We start from the raw sequence: 21,448 nt of genomic DNA on the forward strand, positions 1-21,448 counted from the left end.
CCTTAAAACTTGATTGCACAGAGTATACAGGGAAGGGGACCTAGAAGCAAGCCCTGGGTACCCTGAAACTTAGCAAAGAAGGAGAACTAATAATGTGACTAATTATGAAGACGTACAACTAACTACTGTGTAAATGAAGAACAGGAAATCAGACCTTACCAAGGTGATCAGAAGTTTCTCAGTGTGCCAGAAATGCAAATAGAAGTTAATCAAAAAACAACATTGGAAAGAAAAGGATATTGCAGTCATTTTCAAGAAACAGAAAAAAAGGAGTAAAGTCAAATATGAAAAGAACTAAACTAAGCAGAGTGGTGAAGTGAAATTCAAGGAACAATGTAGAGTTCATCCCAGAATAGTCCTCCAAAAAAAAAAGGAAATGGGTATTCATCTATTATGAAGACCCAGGTGTCCCCTATGATAGGTATCCTGGAAAGGGTCACCTTCCTCATACTTCCAGGCTTTATTTTTGCTCAACAAGTTGCCTCCACTTTGCAGAAAGTTCTGGTGTGGGAAAGAAAATCCAAGTATTTTCAGGCCTGGCAAAGTGCTTATCCACAATAGTTACTGAAGTGTGAGGTGGACCAAGTACCACTCCTATAAAATGCATACAAGAAAAATCCCAAATAGTGTTTATTAAGTTAAAGTGTTATACAATTTTACATAAATCTTTTAATCAAAAATAATGTATGGGGAGTATCCAAAGCCTGGCTTTGTGCATGTCCTCATATAAATGCATGATTAACCAAGAACACATGCTTTTGTTTTGCTTTGTTTCTTTTGGACCCAGAGCCCAGGAACCTTGGGGACTAAGTAACATGCTAAACTTCAAAACTGCTCACTGGTCATTAGATACATGCATTACAGCATTATAGTAGAGTATTAATGCTGCTGCTTTGCCTTCAGCACAGTTTTTTTCTTGTTGCAGGGTTGATGCCTCTTCATGGACTGAAGTATAAACTTAGATATATTGACCTGCATAGTAATTGTGTAGACAGTATCCATCATTTACTTCAGTGTACAGTAGGACTGCATTTTTTGACCAATCTTATTCTAGAGAAGGATGGAGAGGGTAATCCTGTCTGTCATGCACCAGGTATGAAAAGTTAATATTTTTGTAACAGTTAATTGAGTCTTCATTTTTTAAATTAGTGTTATAACGGTTGTAGTCTTAGGCTTTGCAAAATCTTCTATAGAGAGAAAATATAAACAGTTAGCTTCATTTGTTAAAAGAAGCACACAAGATGAACAGATTGATACTGTTTAGACAGTTGTATAATTGATGAGTAAGTGCTCCAAAGTTACACTCTTACCATTATGGTGTATTTTAATAATGAAATGCTGTATACCCATGAAAAGAAGAATACAGAAATTCTTTACCTACTAATGGTATAGTAAGATACTATAATATCTATAGCTCCAAGATACAGTAAGAGAAATAAAATCAAGTGTTACATATAATCTATCACTTGTGTAAAAAAAAGTAACAGCTGATTTATATTACACATATTTGTGACTTGTGTGTGTGTGTGTGTGTGTGTGTGTGTGATGTATGTGTCTCCCAAGAAAAACAAAGTAACTCTGTGGAGGAGAACTTAATAGCTGGAGATGAGGAAATGTTGGAAAAATTAATATGTACCTTTTGAGAATTATTACATTGCTAATAAGTAAATACTTCTTTTAAAAGCTTGAACTTGGGCTGGAGAGATGGCTTAGCAGTTAAGGTGCTTGCCTGTGAAGCCTGAGGACCTGTGTTCGACTCTCCACCACTTAAGCCAGGTGCACAAGGTGGTACACGCCTCTGGAGTTCTATTACAGTGGCTGGAGGTCCTGGCACACCAATTCCCTCCCTTTCTCTTTCTCTGTTCCTCTTCCCCACGCTCTCATTAAAAGGGGGGCAGTCTGTCAGGCTTGCCTCAAAAAAAAAAAAAAAAAAAGTTTGAGCTTGTATGTAGGTGGTAATGCTAAAATTCCATTTACTCCAATTAAGAGTCAATCACGGTGGCAAAGATAAAGTAGAATAGGGTGCTATTTCTAGAATGTACCTCTCCTGTTTCTTAACCAAGCAGTAAGAGAAAACCAACAGATGGTGTCTACCTTCTGGAGGGTAGTTGGGTGTATGTTGGCTTCAGAGGCTTGTTTCTCTTTCAAGTGCATCTTGGCGGTGGTAGCCTGCAGCATGGCCACCAATTTCGATTATTGCACAGGAAGTATATTTAATAATCATTTTCCTAAGACCATTTAATGATAAAATTTGTCTGAAAACCAGAACAGATTTGAGAGTTTGGGGGGAAATTTTTGGAAGAAAAAGTTTCTAAAATTGTCCACAATTAAAGGGAAACTGCGGAAATTACTTTTCCCAAAAGCTTTGAAACTGAAACTGAGGTCAGGGAGATGGCTCAATGGTTAGAATTGTTGGCTTGAAAAGTCTGTTAGCCTGAGTTCAACTCCCAAGCATCCACATAAAGCCAGAGGCAAAGTGATAAGGCATGTGTGGCACACATGCACCCATACATACAAAACTAATTTTTTAAATCATTTTAAAACTGACTTAACTAAATTTCTCTCTTCTTGAGATTTTTTCAAATACATCATTGATCTTTCTAAGAGTTAATTTAGTCTTTAAATTTCTTGAGCAAATCCAAGTATGATGGTGTACACCTTTAATCCTAGCACTCAGGTGGCTGAGGTAAAAGGATCACCATCAATTCAAAGTCAGACTGGCCTACAGAGTGAGTTCCTACCTAAAAAAAAAAAAAAAAAAAAAAAAAATTGAGCAAAATTTGAAAGCTCCTTATTGTTACATGTCACTTTAACACGTTACTTTTTTTAGGTTGCTTATAATTATACTTAGATAAAATATATTGTTCTTGGATACTTGATAGAACACACAACCTGGTATCAGCTATGTGTCTTTATCAAGGGAAAGATGACTTTAGCAATGTCTCAGTAGGGGAATTTATGTTAGTCATATATAACAAAATAACATGTGTACATTCCATCCCAAAATAAATTGCTGCTGGCTTCATACATTCATGACCCCAAGGTTATTTTTCAGCACTGGGTGTTTTGACTATCTAGAGTATGGTTGGGAAAGGCGAGGTGATGTTTTTCTGTGTGTGTGTGTGTGTTCATTGATTACATGCTTAAGAAGCTGAGTAAGGAAAGTGTGGGGGGGGGAGTTACCATGGGATACTTTTTTATAATCATGGAAAATGCTAATAAAAATTAAAAAAAAAAGAAGCTGAGTAGTAGTGGTCATAATGAGTTTTATTACTGCTTTCTGGGGCTGATTTTCTCAATCATATGATGTATCTAGCAGCTTGGTTTATTTTAGAAATACTTAACCTCTTTGTAAAACACTTTCAATTTCTATTGTTTGTCTCCAAGGGTACAGAGCAATCATTCTACAAACTTTGCCACAGCTGAGAATCTTAGATTGCAAGAACATATTTGGTGAGCCAGTAAATATGGCAGAAATGAACTCATCGCGTCTACAGTGCTTAGAAGGTCTTTTAGATAATTTAGTTTCTTCTGCCTCCCCCCTGAATATAAGTGAAGATGAGGTATAATGTTAATTTTTTAATTATTTGTTTATGTATGTGTATGTGGGCATGTGTGTGTGATTCGCATGACCTGGTTTACATATGGACATCGAGAGCAGAGCTTTATGTGGGTGCTGGGACAGATCAAACTCTGCCTAGGAGGCTTTGCAAGCACCTTTAACCACTAAGCCATCTTCCCAACCCTACTTATTTCTTCTAATATTAAATGTGCTTTCAAATTTAAGTATGCAGGTATTAAATGAACATGAATTTTGAAGCTCTTTTCTTTGTTCTCTGTGGCAGGTAGTTGGCAGCATGCCAGTGGTAGCCCCACCCATGGACGTGTTGCCACCTCTGGAGCTTGCAAGCACTCCGACAGACACTGCGGTGACCTCATTTTTGTCTGTGTGTCCGTCTTCTGAGCAAGAGAAAATTAATCATGAAAATGATTTTCAAAATGAGATGAAATTTCAGAAGATAGATGATCAAATATTACAGCTTCTCAATGAAGTAACTTTTTTCCTGTTTTTCTAAAGATGTTTATTGAAGAAAAAGTAGTTAAGTAAAAAAAAGTATAAAGTAAAATTTACAAGTTAGCCAGAAATACTATATTGGATGAATTGGGTTATTTATTTATTTGTAATTTATTATTTATTTTAGTTATCATAGTCTGGCATTATGAAGTGTAATTTTTTTTTTAAATTCCTGTCCCTGCTTCTCCCTCTTGCACCTAATTCTCCTCTCCCTTATGTTACATGTATTCTTTTGCCCTTCCCCCTTCTGCTAGCTTATCTCTTTATATTCACTTTTGGTTATAGTGTTGTCTTTATAAGTGTAATTTACATTTGCCCTCTATACTATACATGCTAAATCTACATATCAGAGAGAATATGTGGTTTTAGTCTTTCTCAGTTTGAGTCACTTCATTTAATATGGTTCTTTCCAAATATCCATTCTCCTGCAAATTTCATTTTTCCATACAACTGAATAGAATTCCATTTTGTATATGTATCACATTTTCATTATTAACTCATCTTTTGATGGGCATCTTGGCTAATTTTCAGCTATTGTAAATAGAATCTGCAGTAAACATGGATGTTCAAGTTTCCCTGTAGTGGAGTGTGAAGTCCTTAGGGTATATGCCCAGGAGTGGAACAGCTGGTCCTTTGGGAAGTCCATTTCTAGCTTTTAGAGATATCTCCTTACTGATTTCTATGGTGGCTATACTAGATTACACTCCCATCAACAGGGGATGAGGGTTCCTCTCTGCCTGCATCCTTACCAGTGTTTGTTTTCTGTTTTCTTGATGATAGCCATTTCAATGGGGGAAGGTGGCATCTCAAAGTTTTAATTTGCATTTCTCTGATAGCTTGGAATGTTGAACTTTGGTTTTGTGTGTGTGTGTTTAAGTACTGTAGTAGTTTGAATGTCTGTCATCCATAGACTCAGGAGTTTTATTAAAGCTTGTAACTTGGATCTCTGGCTAGAGGAGGTGTCACTAGGGGCAGATCTGATTTCTAGCCCAAAGGTATGCAGAGCAGTCTGAGTTCTGGTGGTTCCTTGCTGCTTATTGCTGTTTTGTGCTTATTGCTTTTTATTTTCCCAGGCTGTTTGGTTGTGTCTCTCTGTTGGTGTGTGTGGAAGCAGCTTCTTAAGCCACTGATGGAACTTCCCCCTGGATCTGTAAGCTTGAAGTGAATCATATTCACCCAGCAAAGTGAAGCTTGTCTGCAACAAGTACTTATTGGTCATTTGAATTTCTTCTTTTGTGAACTGTCTGTTCAGTTCATTTGCCCATTTAGTGGTTGGTAGTTTTACTTTTTTTACTGTTTAATTTTTGCAGTTCTTTGTAAACTCCGGTTATTAGCCCTTTGGCTGATGTATAGGTAGGAAAAATTTTCTCCCATTCTGTAGACTGTTCACTTTGATGATTTATTTTGCTGTGCAGAAACTTTTAATTTCATGTATTCCCATTTGTTGATTCGTTGGTATATTTCCTGTGCTATTTGAGTTCTATCTAGAAAGTTATTACTTATGTCTATGTCCTGCAGAGTGTTCCCTATTTTTTTCCCAACACTTTCTGTGTTTAAGGTTTTAACTTTATTTTTTTTTAAATTTTTATTTATTTGAGAGAAAAGAGAATGGGCACGCTAGGGCCTCTGGCCACTGCAAACAAACTCCAGATGCATGAGCCACCTTGCACATCTGGCTTATGTGGGCTCTGGGAAACTGAACCTGGGTCCTTAGGCTTTGCAGGCAAGCATCTTAACCACTAAGCCATCTTTCCAGCCCTATTTAATGTGTTAGATTTAGGTCTTTGACCTCCTTTTGTTGTTATTTATATAGGGAGAAAGATAAGGATCTCCTTCTGCAAGTGGTTATCCAGTTTTGCCAGCACCATTTATTGAATGAACTGTTTTCCACTGAATATTTTGGCCTTTTTGTTTGCAAAGTAAGTTGGCCAAAGCAGTATAGCTTTCTTTCTGGGTCCTATTCTGTTCCATTGGTCTATATGTGTGTTTTGGTGCCAGTATCATGTTGTCTTTATAACTATTGCCCTGTAGTGTAATTTGTGATCAGGTAATATGATGTCTCCTGATGTGTTCGTTTTATTTAGGATTCCTTTGGCTATTTATGTTCTTTTGTGATTCCATATGGAATTCTTAGATTAATTTTTAGAGCACTGAAACAAACATCATTGGAATTTTGATGGGAATTACATTGAATCTGTAAATTATTTTTGGTAGTATAGACGTTTTCACAATGTTGATTCTTCCATCTACTAATTTGTATATGTTGAACCAATCTTGCATACCTGAAATGAATCCTACTTGGTAATGTGATCTTGAAGTGTTCTTGGATTCATTTTGTATGCTGCTTTTGTTAAGAATTGCTGGGCCGGGCTAGAGAGATGGCTTAGCAGTTAAGCGCTTGCCTGTGAAGCCTAAGGACCCCGGTTCGAGGCTCGGTTCCTCAGGTCCCACGTTAGCCAGATGCACAAGGGGGCGCACGCGTCTGGAGTTCATTTGCAGAGGCTGGAAGCCCTGGTGCGCCCATTCTCTCTCTCTCTCCCTCTATCTGTCTTTCTCTCTGTGTCTGTTGCTCTCAAATAAATAAATTTAAAAAAAAAAATTGCTGGGCCTAGTGGCACACACCTTTAATTCTAACACTTGGCAAGCAAAGGTAGGAGGATCACTGTGAGTTCAAAGCAAGCCTGGGACTATGTAGTGAATCCCAGGCCAATATGAGATAGAGTAAGACTCTACCTAAAAAAAAAAAAAAAAGAATTTGTATATCTGTGTTCACCAGGGAAATTGATCTGTAGTTTTCTTTTTGGTTGTGTCTGTATCCTGTGTAGTGATATAAATTTGGAGGTTTCTTTCTCTTTCTGTGTTGTGGATTAATACCTTCAGAAGAATTGACATTAGATTGTCCTTAAGTTTGATGATAGAATGCTGTGGTGAATCCATCTGGTCGAGAGCTTTTCTTTGGGAGAATCTTAATTACAACTTCAATTTCATAGCCTGTAATGGGGTCCATTTAAGTTATTAATATCCTCCACTTTTAACTTTAGAAGAGTATATGGGTTTAGAAGTTTTTCCACTTACTCTAGATTTTCTGGCTTTTTGTTACATGTTTTCAAAGTACTTTCAAATGCTTTGAATTTCATTGAGGATCTTTTTTAGCCTTTTTTCTCTTAATTTTGTCTGCTCCTTTTTGTTAGTTTGGCTAAGGGTTTATCAGTCTCATTTATTTTCACAACCAACCAACTCTGGTTAATTCTGTGTATTGTTCTTTTAGTGGCTATTTCATTAACTTCTGCACTGATTATTATTTACTGCCATCTACTGGGTTTGGAGTTGGCTTGTTGCTGTTACTCAAGAGCTGTGAGGTGGATTATTAGGTTGAGAATAATTTCTTGATGTGTGCACTTATACCTACAAACTTTTCTCTTAGGACTGCCTTGATTGCGTCCCAGATAATCTGGTAGGTTGTATTTTCATTTGTGTTCCTAAGAATTTTTTTAATTTCCTCCTTGAATTTTTTTAATTACCCATTGTTTTCTTAGAATGCATGTTGTTCCATCTCAAAGAATTTATGTAGTTTCTGCATTTATCTAAAAATTAAATTTTTGAGTTATATAGTAGTAGTACATTTAGTTTTATAAGAATAGCCAGAGTGTTTTGTTTCCCTCCCCATGGTATAGTCCCATTTTAGTCCCACTAACAATATGTGACTGACTTTTTCCAGGTGTTCCATATTCTCACCAGTATCTGGTGTTAGCATTAAAATTTATTTCAGCCTTGCTACTGAGTTTATATATCCTAATTTAATTTTCTTTTGTGAAAAGTTTATTCATATTGGGTTATTTATCTATTACCAACTTGTACAAATTTATTCTATATCCTGGATACTAGTATTTTTCAAACACATCTTGTACAATAGTTCCTTTGGAAAATATTTAATGCTCTCTCATTTTTAAGTTCTGTGGTTCCTAGTCTCTATGAATTTAAAAATTTTTATTAGTCCTCAAGTACCAAGAATAATATTTTTATTTTCTGAAAGTTCTTTGTTTTTATCTTGTATATTTAGGTCTACATGTGTTGACACTCTCTGAGCTGGGATTATAGTCATGATCTACCATGCCCTTCAGTTTCCTAATATAAGCACTTATGTCATTTTATTATAAATCTTCTAAAAGTTTTGAAGTAATTATTTTCCTTCAATACCTCCTTTAATGGCATCCCAGAAATTTTGATATTTAGAGATATTTTCTAATTTGCCTTGTAATTTCTTCTTTGATTTAAAGATGTGTTCGGCATGGCTTTTATCAGTTTTCAAGTAATTGTGCCTCTATAGATACGTTATTGATAATCTTTAAATTTACTTCCATAATGTTCAGAGACCATATTCTGAATTTCAGCCTTTTAAAATGCAATGAAACTTATAGTCAAGGATATGGTCTACCTAAGTGAATGTTCTTTCTGCTCTTATAAAGAATATGTTTTGTGAAGGTAAGTTAGCATGATTGGTACTATTTTCAAATGATCCACGTCTTTATTGATTGTTCTGTCAGTTGCTGATTCTTTGTTTCACTTTGGGATTTGTGTTTTGGTTTCTTTTGTTGTTTTGTCTAATTGTATCCATTACTGCAGAAATAATATCAAAATCTATAATGGAAGATTTTTTCTTTAATTATTTCAACTTTCCTTTCTACCTTGACACACTTCACTACATATACATTTATGATTGCTTTTTCTTCTGAAGAATTGACCTTCTATTATTATGAATTTTCTTCATCTCTGAAAATATTTTCTTTGTGAAGTCTATTTTATGTATTTATTTGTCTATTTCTTAAGAGAGAGGAGAGAAATAGGAAGGTAGAGAGAGATAATGGGCACATCAGGGCTTCTAGACACTGCAAACAAACTCCAGATACAAGTGCCTCCTGTGCTTCTGGGTTTACGAGGGTACTGGGGAATTAAGCCTGGGTTCTTTAGCTTTGCAGGCAAGTACCTTAACTGCTAAGCCATCTCCCCAGCCTGTGAAGTCTCTTTTAATCTAATGTTAATGTACTTGCTCCACCTTTATTGTGTTTATAATGTACATATTTTTCCTTTGGTTTTTTTTTTTCTTTGTAAATGTATTATTAGCCCTGTAATCAGCATATAGTCATTAAAAGTGTATAATGGCTTCAGGTTGAGGAGATTGCTCAGCGGTTAGAGGTGCTTGCTTGTAAAGCCTGCTGGCCTGGGTTTGATTTTCCAGTGCCCAGGTAAAGCTAGATGCTCAAAGTAGCACATGCATGTCCATTCATTTTCATTTATTCATCCTCCCTCCCTCTCTCTTACTCCTGTTCCCCTCCCCCCATTAGTAATCACTACTCATTTTCTTCCCCCCTCCAACCTAAAGCAACCATATATATATTTTTCTCTATGGACTTGCCTATTGTAAATACTTGTTATCAGTGCAGTCATGATATGTGGTCTTCTGTGGCTTCTTTCACTTTGCATTAGATTGTCAAGGTTTGTCACCATTGTCACATTCATCTGTATCTTCACTACCATTACCTCATTGCTTCCACTCTCTGTCCACTGCTTTATAGACATGTGAGTAATTTCCCCTTTGGCTACTATGACAAATACCACTAAGAACATTCATATTCAGGTTTGCATTGGATATGTCTTAAATTCTCTTGGCTGTACACTTAGAGATACCATTACTTGGTCGTATCTTCTACCTTTTGAGGAACTGCACTTTTCCAAGTACCTGTACCATTTATATCCATACTAGCAGTTTGTAAGGGTTCCCATTTTTCCATATCCTTACAAACTTATTTTGTTTTTTTTTAAGATTTATTTTTATTTATTAAAGAGAGAGGAAGGGAGAGACAGAGAGAGTTAGAATGGGCATGCCAGGGCCTCTAGCCACTGCAAATGAACTCCAGACACATGCACCACTATGTGCATCTGGTTTACTTGGGAACTGGAGAATCAAACCTGGGTCCTTAGACTGTGCAGGCATGCACCTTTAACTGCTAAGCCATCTCTCCAGCCCTTGTTTTGGTTATTTGAGCTCTCTCTTTCTCTGTAGCACAGGCTGGCCTTGACCTCATAATCTGCCTGCCTCTACCACAAGAGTTGGGATTATAAGCATGTGCAACCATGCCCATTTCTTAAATGTGTCTTTGGTTATAATTCTTCCTAGTGACCTAGTGAGTATATGTTACGTTTCAAAGTTCTTATCTACTTATTCAAATAGTTTATTGCCTTTTCTTTTCAGAGTAGATCATTCCTTTTTTAAAAAAAATTTGTTCATTTTTATTTATTTATTTGAGAGTGACAGAGAGAGAAAGAGGCAGATAGAGAGAGAGAGAGTGAGTGAGAATGGGCGCACCAGGGCTTCCAGCCACTGCAAATGAACTCCAAAAGCGTGAGCCCCCTTGTGCATCTTCATTCCTTTATTTTTATTGTAATTTTGTTGTTGTTTTTGCATGTGTGTTTGGTGTGGTGTGTGCACGGTCCTTCTATTATTGGTCAAGTGGGTACTGGAATTACAGACATGAGTGGACCTGCCCAGCTTTTTAACATGGGTTTGGGGAGTCAAGCTTGGTAGTCTCTGGCCCAAGAGGTCTTCATGCTTAAGTGGAAGACAAGTTCTCTTAACCACTGAGCCATCTCCTTAATTGTATGAGTAATTTTGGAACATATCCTAGATATTATGAATGTTATATGTAGAGATGCTTAGATTCTGTAATAGTCTTCCAAAAAGTATTAATGTTTTTGTCTTCAGCATTAATTGCATATGACTTAAAAGTGTACTTTCTTCTATTATACATCAGTTCATTTGTCATTGCTCTTACATTTACTGAGACGGGTGTAGTCTGGCTTCTGTTACCTCTGCTTTTTAACCACCAACCAGCCTTTTATTTGGACTCCCTGCATGGAACTGACTGTCAACTATTCTCAGGCCGAAACCTGACTCTGATCTGGTTTATTTTTTTAAGTCTCTGTCCTTATCTAAGATAATCATGTTTTTGTTTGCTTTATAAGGTCTTTAGATATTTTTCATTTCATTTCCATTTCAACAATTTTTACCGCTATGGGTCTTTAGACAAGATAAGCTTGTAAAAGCTTTCTTGTCTATGTCAGAAACTGAATTTCTTATACTCACTTTCAAAGATATCTAGTTTATACATCTTATAAAATCTATAATCTATAAATTTTATAATTAAAAAAATTTAATTCTTTATGCCTTTTTGCTGAGTAGAACTTTTGACATTTTGTTTTTGTATTCTAGACTTCTAATTCTTTAATAAATGATGTTCCTGAGAAAGAACTCAGACCAAAAAGAGACACAGATATAACTTCTGAAAGTGACTGTGGAAACAAAAAAGAATGCCATAGAAAAATTCCTAGAAGATCAAAAATCCCATATTATGCCAGAACTATTCAAACTATTAAGCATCACAATAAAAACAACAGTGCTTTTATAAGGTACTTACTATAGTTTTAGTATTCCAAATACTGCCGGGGCCTCCAGATGCTGCAAACAATCTCTAGATGTGTGCACCACTTTGTACATCTGGCTTACATGGGTCCTGGAGAATCAAATATGGGTCCTTTGGTTTTACAGGCAAGTGCCTTAACTGCTCTCCAGCCCTGGATTACTATTACTTTATTCATTTATTTTATTTTATTTATTTGAGTGAGACAGAGAGAGAGAGAATGGGTGTACCAGGGCGTCCAGCCACTGCAAATGAACTCCAGATGCATGTACCACCTTGTGCATCTGGCTTTGTGTAAGTCCTGGGGAATCAAGCTCAGGTCCCCTAGGCTTTGCAGGTAAGCACCTTAATCACTGAGCCATCTCTCCAGCCCTTATTTATCTTTTTTTAACAATACTGTTTGCATATATGATTTTAAGTGTTCATATTAGAGAGTAGTATAAATAATGTCTTTTGAATTATCTTCTGTGTTCTTTATAGTTGTAATCGAAAAATGAGACAACCTTACTTGAAAGATTTATACGTGAGATCATCTTTAGCAAACTGTAATGCATTACAAGAATTAGATGACTGCAAGAATGAGATAATTAAGGTAGACAAAAGTAGCTTGGAAGACAACACTTACCGGGTATGATTTGGAAATTTAAAAAATTAATCTTAGTTATAAGTGTAAAGACCTAGAAAAAGTAACCATGTATTTCTGAGTAAAAAATACTATGTAATTTTATTAAGCGATGATGATTGACCTTTTTTTCATTCCTTATACCCAGATTTTTGTGTAACATAACTTCTTTTGTAATTTTTAAATATTTATTTGTTATTTGAGAGAAAGAGGCAGACAGAGAGAGAGAGAGAGAGTGTGTGTGTGTATGGGTGCACCAAGGCCTCCTGCAACTGTATAGGAACTCCAGCCTCATGTGCCAATGTTGTGCATCTGGCTTTACGTGGGTAACGAAGAATTGAAGCCAGGCTATCAGGCTTTGCAAACAAGCACCTTCAGTCACAGAGCCATCTCTCCAAACCTCTTGTAATTTTTAGGGAATAGAAATTATACATGTAAATCACATTTAATTGAAATCACTTGTAACTTGTTTTTTATTTCTTTTATTTTTGGGGATGTGTGTATGTTAGAATACATGTGTGTAAATGTGCATGCACATTTGTGTGGAAGTCACAGGATAAGTTCACGTGTCTTCCTCAGGAGGAATACCATCCAAGATTTTGAGATAGAGGTTCTCATTGACCCACCAGTTATGCTAAACTGACTGGCCAGCAAGCCCCAGGAATACCTTATCACTGGTGGGATTACAGACAAACATACCACAGCTGAAATTTTTACATGGGTACTGGGGATCAAACACAGGTACTCATGACTGAGGCACCCACTTTACAAACTGAGCTAACCTACCAGCCTAATTTCATATTTCTAAAGTTCATGGTTCCTTGTGTGCTTCTGTTGTTCTTGGGAGTGGAGGATGTCAGACCTTACACATACCTGAAAAAAACAATAGATTTTTTCAAAGAAATATATTTTTAATAATATACTAAAAATAATATTCTACATGGACTGACATGAAACTTAATTTTGGACTCAGCTTCAGAGATGCTCAATCTTTTTGAAATATTCAAGATTTGTTCAAACATATGTTGAATATTTTTAGAACATGTTAATTTGTTAGCTTTTCCCTATTTTACATGTTGGAATACTAGTTATTGTTTTGATTCTATTATATACTGTTCTTTCAGTAATAGGATGGACATCTGTAATTTTCATAATAGTGGCCAAGATGTTATAATTAAGTTTTTATGATCTAGGTACTATTCTGTGTACTTCTGTTACTTTGTTTACTTTTTATTGCAACTATTTGAGATAGGTACCCTTATTCACACAGATAAATGAAAAAAAATTGAGACAGTGAGAAATTAAGTAACTTTTCTAAGTTCATATAATGTTGTTTAGTGAGAAATTAATTAACTTTTCTAAGTTCATATGATATTGTTTTGTTTGCTTTGTTTTGTTTCTTGTTTAGTCGCTTGTAGAACAACTAGACCAAGAGAGAGAGATGAGATGGAAAGCTGAACAAGCTGAAAAGAAACTTATGGATTATGTTGATGAGCTGCATAAACAAGCAAGTGAGAAGAAAGATGTTCATAGCCTGGCTCTACTTACCACAGATAGGTAAGAAAGAAGTGTAAACCCGAAGATGTTTCAGAACACAAACAATGCTGAATGTGGAGTACAGTGCCCTAAATTACAGCTTCATGAAAAGAAAAACAATGAAAAAAAAATAGGAGGTTTTCATGTGATTTAAGATTTAATGCTTTCTTATTACATAAAGGGGGAATGAAGGGCACATTTATTTGAGCCCTTCGGCTAAGAAGTGTCAGGTAGATGAGTATTATAAATAAGGAATAAGGCTACTATAGAGGTGGACAGGCATTGTCCATAGAAAACCATATTTTATAAATTCACCAGGTTGACAAATTTCTCTTTAAGATTTATGGGGCCCTGTTCAGTCTCATCACATACTCATATTCTGTGATAGCTTTAGAACTACATAAGCCAGGCTTGCTTCTTCGTTCCATACTTATTTGTCCTTCACCATTTCATCTCGTTTTTTAAATTTATTTTCATAAGATATGTACATACTTCATATGTAAACAACACATGTTGGTACCATCGTTTCCCTCATCCCTTCCACTTTTATGAAGAGGCTCTCATCATTGGGGATGTAGGTCAACCCCATGAGGGATTATGGGTCATGCATAGTGGGGGCAGCATTCAGTTATAGGGGAGAGGCAATGTCTCTGTGCATAATGTCCCAACTTTTAGCTCTAACAGTCTTTCTGCTTCCTCTCCTGCAAAATTCCCTGAGCCATGTTGGGTGCTTTTTAAGTCTACTTAAGTGATGGGCTCTTAGGAGTGTCTGGATCTCTGTTTTGTTAGGTGTTGAGTGTCCTCGTTGTCTATCTCCTTCACCCCTGTGCTGATATCAGGTTCACCAAGAGAGCAACACTCTTGCTCATTTCCCCAATTCCTTTCAGCTGGGTCAGTGAGAAGTGTGCTCAGTCGTTTTATCTTCTCCCACCCTGCTCCCATCTGAAAAAGAGAAGCAGAATGTCTAATAGAGAGTGAAGTCAGCACCAGTTAAATGGAGTAACCATTATTAATTTAGAGAGAACTTAAAGGGTATAGACCCTCTTATCGCCCAAGATTAGTGGGAGTTTGACATTGGAAAACAAAATCGTTTTCTGCATATGATTCTGACTCATTTCCCCTTCCAGATGTGGCTTCCTTTCCACTGAACAGATCCGTTAGCCAATCTAAGAGCAGTTGGTTACCATGGTTGTGTACCACTATTAAACTTCTGTGAGCATCATTTCAGGTTGTTTGATTCTGAGTAACTTAGACTTCATGTTGCTGACATCTCCTATTTTATCTAAGTTTCTTTTTTCCCCTGCAATGCATCTTTAATACAAGTGTCTTATTCTATTACACAAAAATACCAGCTTTCTAAGTGACAATAACTTTCCCCATGTTTTGATAATTATTTCTTGTTATACCTTCCTTCAAATGGTTGTTAGATTTCTCTACACAGTTTCTGTTGAGTTTTGTCTTTTCCTATCCTTCAAAGAACACTTAAGTTTCTAGAGTTGATGTTTGCCACAAATAGAGCTTCAAAGTGGCTACTGGTTCCATTTCATGTGTATCCAGTAGTAACAAGATCAGGTACACAGTTCCCAGTCCAGTCCCTAGTTTCTGGTAAGGGTGTATGCTATTGATACTTTTTTTTTTTTTTTTACCATCTTATCTGTTTCTCTTTTATGTTGTACGTATGTTGCATAAGAAAAACCACGCTACCTAGCATGTGCTTTGTGAGAACTTCAGTAACTGTACACTCTGTAATACAGTCTACTATGAGTCATTCTACCACCACCCAGTGTCCTACCTATGTGTGTTTGGGAGATTATGCTCTTTAATTTGATAAAAGGTGATCTGGCAGGGGTGAGAGAATGGACTGGAAGTCAGTCATGCTCAGACATCCTACAAAAAACAGCCCTTTTGTCTACAGCAGGTGCATAAACAAATAGTATTACATGCAGGTTCACAGAGACTTCCTGGAACAGAGTCACAGACAGACTATGGGTAACAGAAGAATCCTCTTTGTAGAGTGAAGCAAAGCTTGTCTTAGGAAGTGTGTTTATTTTAGTTTAGTTCTATTTGTTTATAATTAAAATTCCTTATAATTCATGCATTTTCCATCTTTTGTTGTTTTCAGCAGCATATGAATGAGGTTTTGCTTTATTCTATATTGTGCTATTATTATTTGTGGTGTGTTAGAAGCTGTGCCTAAGTTGTTTGTCTGATTCCACTAAATTTCAAAGGTTTATGTAAATCTGTTCTACCTGTTTTCCATGGTACATAGTCATTGTTTGTTTGTTGTTATATTCCTGTATTTATCTTAGTAGATTTATAGTAAGTACAAGTATATCCCTTGTATTTAATATCAGGTCTGACAATAGATGTCATCCTATGAATAAATATCTCAAAATATGAATCATATCTGATATTTATCTTCATTGTTCAGAATTGTTTCTAACTATCTGCTAAAAATGCCTTTCTATATTTTCCATAAGTGTCCTAAGGTTATCCTATAGAGCTTAAGAGTAACTTTTTCATTCTATATCTTGGCTCTAATACATGTTCTATCATCAGTATGCAGACAGCCACAAAGCCAGAAATAACTGTTCTGCTTCTTTTATCTTTATTATGTCCCACAGCCAGCTCATACTGACATCTTCTTGATTCTACTTCTCTACTATCTCCTCTATATCCCAAGACTGTTACCTTAGCTTAGTTTAGTGTGTATGTCTTGTACAGATAACTGTTCCAGTTCTACTTGTCTGTAGCATCTCTACCCTTACCTAATACTCATGTCATATGTCAAACTTGAACTGAGAGAGTAAACAAAGGAATACTAGTTTAGAGGCTGTTCCCATTAAAGACTAGAAGAGAAATAAGAATGAGAATTGGAGAAATCATGATCATCATAGAGAAGTTGATGGGTATAGTTGTTTAAATATGGCCTTTAAATTGTGTTTGATAATCATCAAAGTGGCTACCTAGCTAAACAATTCCTTCACATGGCTTTCCAAATACTAAACTTGTTTTCTATCAATCATTTTGCTACCTATAGTGTTTAATGAAGGCATGGACTGCTCACTCAGGCTACCTAAACATAATGCATTAGCCCATGGCTACAGTGACTAGTTATTGGACTAAGCCATTTCTGTTACTCTTGTAAGTTGATTAGAGAAAGATCTTCCTTGTTTAGCTAGTAGATTATGAACCCAGATATGTTTGTAGGCTTCCTCCCTTAGTTCTATATCATCCATTTCCTCATTGCTGGACTAAAATAAGCAACCAGAAGCAGCGTGGGGAAGAGACATATTGATTTTAGTCTACAGTTTGAGGGTAGAGTTCATTATGGTAGAGAAAACATGACAGGAATAGGAAACTGTCATCACATTGTCACAGCCATAGAGCTCTATGAATCCTCAGCTAGCTTTCTCCTTTTTGTACAGTCTAGGAACCCAGCCCATGGCATGGTGCCACCCACAGGTGATTCCTCCCACTTGAAGTAATCTAATCTAAAAAGTTTGCACAGACATGACCAGAGATAGTTTTCATGTTAATTCTAAGTCCTGACAGTTTGACAACCAAGAGATTAACCATCACAAACCCCCTTCCCTCAATACTCCAGATGTAAAGATACTTAGAGTAGGAAACTCTGAAACCAGTCTGTAAGAGTCCCAGTGTTATTCTTGAGTGGTGCCTTTAGAGTATCACCCATTCTTTTTCTAAGTTTGGTTATACAGGTCAGTAAATTATCTCTTTTGCTTAAATTAGTTAAGAGTCTTCAGCTGTAATCAAAAGATTCTAACGCACACAAAGCTGGGATCCATATTTTGATCTGGGGAAGGCACAGGGAAGTTAAAGTTGACTGGCTGATAGCTACTCATCTGTGTTTGCTTCTTCTGGGTTTTTTTGTTTGTGTTTGTTTGTTTTGTTTTGTTTTTTTGAGGTTGGGACTCACTCCATCTCAGGCTGACCTGGAATTCACTACGTAGTCTCAGGGTGGCCTCAAACTCGTGGCAATTCTCCTACCTCTGCTTCCCAAGTGCTGGGATTAAAGGTGTGTACCACCATACCCAACATTACTGAGTTTTTTCATGGCACAGGCTCTTATCTTACTCATCGCATGTCTTTCATAAATAGTTCACAAATAAACCAATGGCTGAATCAAGCTAGGTGCTTAGTAAAGTTTTGCTATTAAATAGTAAAACTCATGTAAGACAAAGTGTCACTAATTTATATTTTCCCTTTGGGCACATTTGGTTTTAGGGATGGGAGAAAGATGTCATTTAGATTTTGATCTCTACTGTAAGCTTTGTTATGAGCTACAATTACTACCTATTTTGTCTGTATAATGTACTGACCACCACATACATGATTTCTATTTTAGACTAAAAGACGTTATTTTTAAAGAAAGAAATTCCAAGGTTCAACTTGAAATTATGGTTCACAGACTTCAAAATGAAATTAAAAAACTAACTATTGAATTAATAAAAGCAAGAGATCAACAGGAAGATCATATTAGACACCTGAGAACCCTGGAAAAAACATTAGAAAAGATGGAGAGGCAGAAAGCACAGCAGCAGCAGGCACAGGTATTCTCTGTCTCAGTCTGTCAATGATGCAGATTAACACAAACTTACAGCTTCTACTGGAAACAAGTTATACCTCAGTAAACTCAAAATACATGAGACTGTATGCAAAATTTAAATTATTTTAGTTTAAGCCAGGTGTGGTGGTGCACACCTTTAATCTCAGCACTCAGTAGGTAGAGGTAGGCGGATTGCCTGAGAATACAGAGTGAATTCCAGGTCAGCCTAGGCTAGAGTGAGACCCTACCTCAAAAAACCAAAATTTTATACACACACACACACACACACACACACACACACACACATAGTTTAAATATAAGAATCATGTAGCCAATGGGATTGTAACTAAATCAAGATTATTAGCACTTACCCAAACCAATTACAAGAGTTTGTGGAAATATGACAGGTAGGTAGGATCATATTTTCAAAGAGCTAGTTTTTTGTTCATTTTTATTTATTTATTTGAGAGCAACAGAGAAAGAGACAGAGAGAGAGAGAATGGGTGTGCCAGGGCCTTTAGCCACTGCAAATGAACTCCAGATGCTTGTGCACCTGGCTTATGTGGGTCCTGGGGAATGGAGCCTTGAACTGGGGTCCTTAGGCTTCACAAGCAAGTGCTTAACTGCTAAGCCATCACTCCAGCCCAAAGAGCTAGTTTTAGGATGTAGGTACATGAATAAATTCTATTTTCATGCTTTCTGAACGGAATCCTTGTCAAAATCTGTAATGCCAATGACTTATGTGACAAAAATACTGTTTTTAATATATATGAATATATATATACACATACATATATATATATATACACACGCACACATACATACACACACACACACATATATATATACATATATATATATATATATATATATAACAATAGGTTATTTACTTCTGTTTCTTACCCAACTCCTGTTGCCCTGTGGGCCATCCTCCATGGGGTTATGGTAATCTCTATGTGGTCATGAAGGCCTCAGTCAGTCCCTATGGGGTAGAAGAGGATGGTGACTTAGCTCTAGCTCTTACAGTCTTTCTATCCCATCTTCTGCAATGTTCCCTGAGCCATGACAGGCCTCTTGGCAGTGTGATTTAGTGTTGAGTATTGTGTAGTTTCTGGATTTCTGCTTTCATAGGTTTTGATTAATCTTTGTGTCTGTCACCATTACCCTACGGCTGGTTGTCAAGGTAGCAGTAAGAGCAGTATTGCTTTAATTCATTGAGTTTAAATTTTGGCTTAGCCACTAGTTCATGTATTAGGTGGCACTTACAGGAACTGGCATTAAAATGGAAGCAGGAAGGAATGTTATCTGAGTACTCTGATTGTGTACTTTACTCAGATGAGACTTATCCAGGAGGTGGAACTCAAAGCTTCAGCTGCTGATAGAGAAATAAATTTGTTGCGCAATTCCCTTCACCAAGAAAAGCAACAAGTGCAGCAGCTCCATGAACTTCTGGCAATGAAGGCACAGGAACACAGGTGGGTCAAATGTAACAGGAAAATACTGATACTCAAAATAGAAAAAAGGCAAGAGGTGGTGGCTCAAGCCTGCAATCCCCTCATTTGGGAGGCTGAGGTAAGAGAATCATTGGGAGTTAGATGTCAGCCTGGGTCAGAGTAAGCTCTAGGTCAACCTGGGCTACAGTGAAACCCTTCCTAAAGAAAAAGGGAAAGAAAGAAAAGTAGAAAAAGATAGCTTCTGCTTACATTCCATTGCTTGACTATTGGACAATACCGTGTTTAGGCTCTCGACCCCATCCTTAAGGCAGAACTAGTAGATACAAAACATGCAGGTGATTTTATTATTATCATGTAAGGAAGAAGCTTATATCAGTAAAGTTATTTTTGCATTTGTCCAAGCTGAATCAGTATTAATTAGTGTGTATAGTGAGAGCTGTTTTAATTGACCTTCAGGTAAAGACTTATTACCTAGTACTGCTCATTGCTCTGTAGCAGTAGCCTATTACCTTTTTCTGTAGTGTATATGATTTCTGTTTCACAGTAGGCAACTAATCCTTCATTAACCTAATTAAATATGTAATGCTAAAAGCTATTTAAAGAGCTTTAAATTTCTTCTTTTGTTTAAATGAACAGCATGCTTTATTTTTCATTCCAGGAAAGAAATGGAAACTAGGGAGTTTCTCAGTGATGCTGAGTTCCAGGAAGCATTAGCTAAGGAAATAGCCAAGGAAGAAAGGAAGCATGAGCAAGAAATCAAAGAATACCAAGAAAAGATTGATGTCTTAAACCAGCAATATTTGGATTTAGAAAATGAATTTCGCATCGCTTTGACTGTTGAAGCCAGAAGATTTAAAGATGTAAGAATTAGTATATAGCTCTTTATTGAACAGTACTCCATTTTAGAAGTATAGCTTTACTTATATATTAGCTGTATAATCTTAAGCATATTGCATAAAATCTTATTCCTTCAGTTTCCTACATGAATAATAGCTACTCTTCATTGTTCTTATAAAAGCTATCTAAGAGTAATAAATGGTGAAGGAAAGAGAAAACTGGAATATGAATTGGGAAAACTGAACTTTCTCTGGTTGTTTTGCATCAGAGACTAGCAGAGCTAAAACCTGTCTTTGGGCCAAATATGGTGCTTTATTTTATTAATAAAGTTTTATTGGGAATGAGCCATGCTCATTTGTTTATATATTATCTGTGAATGGTTTTGCATTACAGAAACAGAATTGGGTATTTGCAGTACAGACCATGTGACTTGTCCTGAAATGTAGAACAGTTTACTGTCTGGCTTTTTACAGAAATGGTTTGGCATCCTATTCTAGGCAAGCATTCTTGCTAATGAGACCGGTCACACCATGTACTGTCTCTTGCCTATTAAGGACATAGTTTCTATCTTTTCTGTCACTCATAAATCAGCATATGCAGTATTCTATTAAAATGTAAGCTAGATCTTGTGATACAACTCCCCAAATACTGTCCTTCCGTTTTACTCAAGAAAAGACCCTCTATTTCTAGCCCTGTTACCTTATTTCCTGTCACCTCCCTTCATACCCCTCCAATACTATCCCTTCAACATCCATTCAAGTGTTTCACCAGCCTATAACAATTCCTGCAAATACATTCTTTCCTCACCTCCTGCTAGTCATTGCTCCAGTATTACCCTCCAATAATTATACAATTTAAAATTGAACCTAACTCTCCTAT

At 36.4% G+C, this 21,448-nt stretch overlaps 1 protein-coding gene across 3 annotated transcripts in view; it reads left to right on the plus strand.

Moving 5' to 3' along the window:
- The window catches only part of Lrrcc1 (leucine rich repeat and coiled-coil centrosomal protein 1), a 40,678-nt gene that overhangs the window by 10,552 nt on the left and 8,678 nt on the right, over positions 1 to 21,448 (plus strand). The window contains exons 4-13 of one of the 3 annotated variants that reach the window (XM_045144153.1): positions 926 to 1,093; positions 3,388 to 3,563; positions 3,846 to 4,052; positions 7,500 to 7,529; positions 11,343 to 11,539; positions 12,031 to 12,178; positions 13,581 to 13,729; positions 18,078 to 18,282; positions 19,614 to 19,753; positions 20,391 to 20,592. In XM_045144153.1, coding sequence (XP_045000088.1) covers positions 926 to 1,093; positions 3,388 to 3,563; positions 3,846 to 4,052; positions 7,500 to 7,529; positions 11,343 to 11,539; positions 12,031 to 12,178; positions 13,581 to 13,729; positions 18,078 to 18,282; positions 19,614 to 19,753; positions 20,391 to 20,592 — 1,622 coding nt within the window. Of the gene's footprint in view, positions 1 to 925; positions 1,094 to 3,387; positions 3,564 to 3,845; positions 4,053 to 7,499; positions 7,530 to 8,503; positions 8,558 to 11,342; positions 11,540 to 12,030; positions 12,179 to 13,580; positions 13,730 to 18,077; positions 18,283 to 19,613; positions 19,754 to 20,390; positions 20,593 to 21,448 lie in introns of those variants that run through there. The other 2 variants (XM_004656909.2, XM_045144154.1) reach the window with 2 other exon arrangements.

The sequence above is a fragment of the Jaculus jaculus genome, chromosome 2 (genome assembly GCF_020740685.1).
Source record: "Jaculus jaculus isolate mJacJac1 chromosome 2, mJacJac1.mat.Y.cur, whole genome shotgun sequence".
Taxonomy (NCBI): Eukaryota; Metazoa; Chordata; class Mammalia; order Rodentia; family Dipodidae; genus Jaculus; species Jaculus jaculus.